General features: G+C 45.5%; 1 protein-coding gene across 1 annotated transcript; it reads left to right on the top strand.

Annotated features, from left to right (window-relative positions):
- The first annotated feature begins 2,131 nt into the window (after window positions 1-2,131).
- LOC134029442 (succinate receptor 1-like) lies at window positions 2,132-4,408 on the top strand. The gene is made up of 2 exons (XM_062473534.1): window positions 2,132-2,152; window positions 3,452-4,408. The coding sequence occupies exons 1-2, from the start codon at window positions 2,132-2,134 to the stop codon at window positions 4,406-4,408; spliced, it is 978 nt and encodes a 325-aa protein (XP_062329518.1).
- The last annotated feature ends 862 nt before the right edge of the window (window positions 4,409-5,270 follow it).

Genomic DNA, 5,270 nt, shown 5'->3' with positions numbered 1-5,270 from the left:
AGCATTCTCACTGCTGTTTCGCAGGAACAGCCGTTTCTAGTTATTATTATTATTTTTATTTCTTTTTGCCCCCCTAAAACTCAGTCAATATTTGGCCTACATAGACAACGTAGGTGTCAAAAGTTTCGTCTTGGTAGCGATTGAGTTGCTTGTATTGGGATTTACGTTCCGTTGCACGGTTTAAGTAGAAATTACGTTTTTGTGTCGAAAAGTGAAGCTAACGGTGGCTAACTTGCTAACCACAGTCAATGACGCTACTTACGTCACTAACGTCACGAAAACTCGCGTGACTACCTCTAGCAGAATATTAGTTTAGCAGCTCGTTAACTTCTGGGAGATAGCTAGGCTAACTATAGCTTTACTGCAAGGCAGCTGCAGAAACGCCACAAGCAAAGAGGCCAGGTGATAACTATTTACTAATTTTACTTTGTGATATGACACACAATTGTGATGTGTAATGTACAATATAAGCTGATATTATTAAGGAAGTACATCTACTTTCGGAAACAGTAGTCTACTATTTCACTGAAGTATTAGCATCATGACATTAGCCTGTGTTGCCCGGGCAACACATACTACAGTGGTCTATGATGTAGCGTTATCTGTTTTCAATCGTTAAAATAAACATTCCTCACATATACATTTTCGTTGTCGGGTTTATTCTGACATTAGTAAACGATTTGTTGGTGAAATTATCATTACCTGTGGTTTCAAACCAGTGTAGCTCACTGCAACGCTGTAGCTTACGTGAGACACACTACAAAAACATCTAGCTTACACAACTGTAGGAAGTCAAACGGCGACAGAACATGTTCGGCACTCCCCTTACTTAAATCAAAAGTCTATCTAACTACTAACCTGAACTTCATTGCCACAGCCTAAACGTTGTCAATCTGTTCATGAAAATAATTAATTTCAGTTTAAACCGTACAACGGAACGTTAAATCCAATTCAACCAACGCAATCGCTACCAAGACGAACACAGCAGTAGTCTACTAGTACTGTGCCGTAGTAGTACAATTTATCGGGGCAGCTTCTCCACACAGGGCTATATCGCATTTTGCGTTGTTACTGACAATGATCGCTACCAGTGAGCTTTTTATGAATGAGCAATTTTCCACTAAATAAATGTCAAGCTTATTTACGTTTTGGGGGGCATATTTTCAGTTAGCAGAGGGTACTGTTTGAATCGCGATTCCATCTTCTACTGCCGGGTAACGTCGTAGAATAATCTTCAAAGGGGGTTCTTTATTAATGAATGAATGCAATGAGTAGGCTACATGCCTGAAAATATCACGAGAAGGGAAAAACTTAAAATGACGTTTAAATCATAGAGATTAGGTCAATTTTTACACCGGTCTGCCAAATGTATTCGTTTTGATTCAACGATGAGGCTGCCTCTTGCAGGGGAAATGAGAAATGTAAATGAGCAGCATTTTTGTCTGTTTTTTTTTTTATCTATTTAATCTTTATAAATAATAACTATGCATTTTCATATAAAATATACAGAAATCAGTTGTAAAAATGTCATTCAAAAACGGACCCCTGTGCAACCGACGCAAGCAAGCACACCCTACAATTTCCCCAGAAATTGTACCCTCTCTAGTTTTAATTATTTTCCCTGCCTGTGGTCTGAATTGCTGAACTTGAGGTTTTAGGAGCAGTTCTATGGGCATTTGTGTTTGGACTTTGAACTGTGAGTAGATCCAGTATCTAGCTGCTGCAGCAGCCCTACTGGGCAATGGAAGATGACATAAAACGAGATCGCAAGAACACAAGAACGGAGAAAAACGTGGATTGATAAACAGCCGGTGACTTGGCCAGCGAGTACATACCCTATTCAGAGACCTTAAGGAACAGTGTGAAATACCCTATAAAATCAGTCGATGACCCCTTTAAAAAACGCTGTAGTGGACACATGCTGAACACGGCCCTTGGCTTCAAAGCTCAGGAGGCACATCAGGGGGAGCTGGGTACAAACACACAGTCATGTGACCATGGTAGCTACTGCCTGATACTTGATTAGAGAACTTTTCATTGTGAGAACTGTCAAAACAGGCTTTTTCAAAACTTTGTTACATTTTTTCCTTTCAAAACTTTTTTGGGGAAACCTTTTTTAGAAACCAAAAAAATGAGCTGGATGAAGGTGGAGGTGAGTAAAAAAACAAATACAAAAATAAACCAAAAAATTAAACTGTGATATTTTTTCTTCAACCTTTAAAAGATTTTTTCGAAACGTCATTATTATTATTTTTTCTACCTTTCAAAACTTTTTTTTTCCAGAAAATAAATATCTCTCACTCTCTCTGAGTCTCTCTCTCTCTCTCTCTCTCTCTCACTCACTCTTTCTCTCTCTCACCATCTCACCACTTCTGTCAACTTGTTAATAAACCTGTTCCTGAACATCTTTGTCTAATTTGTGACTTTATAATTTGTGACTTTATAATACTTGATAGGCATCAGATAATATTCTCACATCTGTCCTAGCTGCATCCTTTGTTTGTACGTTTATCGTTATTTGATATGAGATGACGAAATGCAAATGTCGCCTGTATAAAAGTGGAACTGGGTGAGTCATCTAGCACTCAGAATGTGGTAAAACCCATGATAAAACTACACACATACACACATGAGCACACACACGCACACACACAAGCATAAACACACACACACATACTCACACACGCATGCACACTCTCGCAGTTTCTCACACACATTCTCTCTCCTCCTCTCATCTGGCCAGTCGAGGTGTTCTCCTTCAGCTCAACTCAGACATGGTAAGAAACCTGTGCTTTATCCTGCTGTAGATGAACCTCTCTCTTCTTTATATGTTTGTTCAGACGATTGGTGTTGAACAGCAAAGCTTATTGCAGCACAATTTACAGGTGAAACAGTGTCTTTACTACATTGATAGGAAAGATAGAAGTAGATTCACTGTTTGGTCAAATACTTTTTTTTTCTTTCTCTTCTCCTCCCTCCTCTCCTCCTGTCCTCCCCATCCCTCAACTCCTCTCTTCTCCTCTCCCCTCCACTTTCCTCCCTCCTTCCTCTCCTTCTTTTTCTTTTCTCCTCCTCTCCCCTCTCCCCTCTCCTACTCTTCCCTCCTCTCTCTTCTCTCCTCTCTCCTCTCCCCTCTCCTCCCCTCCTCTCCCCTCTCCTCCTCTCCTCTACCCTCTCCTCTCTCATATCCCCTCTCCTCCCCTCCTCTCCCCTCTCCTCTCCTCTGCCCTCTCCTTCTCTCTCCTCTCTCCTATCCCCTTTCCTCTCTCCTATCCCCTCCTCTCCCCTCTCCTCCTCTCCTCTACCCTCTCCTCCTCTCTCCTCTCCTCCTCTCCCCTCTCCCCTCTCCTCCTCTCCTCTCCTACTCTTCCCTCCTCTCTCCTCTCCCCTCCTCTCCCCTCTCTCCTCTCCTCCTCCTCTCCTCCTTTTCCTTCCTCTCTCCTCTCCTCAGGAGTCAAGCTGTCTACGCATCGACGGTCTGTTGAAGCATTACTACCTATCTTCATGCTACGCCATCCAGTTTGCCCTCGGTTTCCCCGGCAACCTGCTGGTGGTCTTCGGTTACATCTTCTGCCTCCCGAAGTGGGAGAGCATCAACGTGTACATGTTCAACCTGGCCGTGTCTGACCTGATCTTCCTCTGCACCCTGCCCCGCCTCTCCTACCTATACGCCAACGACCAATCAGAGAGCAGCCCTTACCTCTGCATCGTCAACCGCTACATCCTCCACGTCAACCTGTACTCGTCCATCCTGTTCATGGTGTGGGTGAGCGTCGACCGCCTCCTCCGCGTACGCTACCCGTCTTGCCAGCACTTCCTGCTGGATCGCAGGGTGTCGCTGGGCATGTCGGTGCTGAGCTGGGCGCTGGTCAACCTCCAGGTGGCTCCCCTGGTGGTGCTGATGGTCCACGACCAGGAGCAGGGGAACTGGACCAGCTGCCAGGACTTTGGGTCCCTGCGTTCGGAGCACAGTGTCCTGGCCTACAGCCTGGTGCTCACGCTGAGCGGCTACCTGCTGCCCCTGCTGGGCCTGCTCTTCTCCTCCCTCTGCATCGCCCGGCTCCTCCGCGCCCAGCAGGGGGCGCTGGCCAGCAGCCAGCCCCACTCGTACCGCCGGCCCCTGCGTGTGGTCACGGCGGCGGCCTTGGTCTTCCTGGTGCTCTACACGCCGTATCACGTGATGAGGAACATCCGGATCGCGTCCACCGAGCTGTGGGAGGAGCCGGGAGCGTGTACCAGGAAATACGTGGAGTCGGGATACATCCTGACCAGGCCGCTGGCCTTCATGCATAGCGTCATCAACCCGCTGTTCTACTTCCTCATGGGGGACCGCTTTCGAGAGCTGCTCTGGGCCAAGCTCCGGGGCCTTGGGAGGAGGATGGGATGCGACAGGGTGTACGGGCCGTGAGCTGGAAGACACACACACACATACACCTACACACACACACACACACACATACACACATACATACACACACACACATACACACACACAAACATGTACACACATGCACACACATACAACCTCGCATACATGCACTCACACACGCACACATATATGTTATTTCACTGTCACATACAAGAGTGAGAAGGACTATGATAGTCAATCTTGGCTTGAATTTATTTGACAGTTTTACCTACTGTGGCTTTACTGTAATGCGTTTTCTATGCGTCGTTAAACAACAAGAGGAATGTTCTGAAGAGCATTGTCATCTGAAGGAAGATAGCATGGTGTCACACTCACACATCAGGACAGGAAGTGTTGAGGAGAGCTGACAGGAAGTAGACAGCTAATAGTGACAACATGACTTCCTTATTCTAAGTATGTTATTTGATCTATTCATCTTAATGTGTTTTACCCCACATTTGGAATCACAAGATTTTACTTCTCTTTCTCTCCTTTTCTCTTTCTTTCTGTCTTTCTGTCTCTCTCTCTCTCCCCCTCTCTCCCTCTCTTTCTCTCCCTCTCTCTGTTTTGTCTCTGTTTCTCTCTGTCTGGATCTCTTACTGAAATGATTTCATGAGTAGTGGTGAGTATGTGTGTTTCCAGCTCCAGCAGTGAGTCTTGTTTCCTGGCGATCGTTAGGGCTGAGCTGATTCCAGTCTGAACTGACCTCCTGCTGTCGGTCACTGCACTTGTTGTGTTTCATGAAACGATGATTGCATGATTGCATTGATAAGAAACAGGTGATTTCTTTGGACACAATGTGTGTGTGTGTGTGTGTGTGTGTGTGTGTGTGTGTGTGTGTGTGTGTGTGTGTGTGTGTGTG

This window comes from Osmerus eperlanus, chromosome 11 (assembly GCF_963692335.1).
Source record: "Osmerus eperlanus chromosome 11, fOsmEpe2.1, whole genome shotgun sequence".
Taxonomy (NCBI): domain Eukaryota; kingdom Metazoa; phylum Chordata; class Actinopteri; order Osmeriformes; family Osmeridae; genus Osmerus; species Osmerus eperlanus.
The sequence above is the reverse complement of the archived record's forward strand: the minus strand, read 5'-3'. Positions and strand labels throughout refer to the sequence as shown.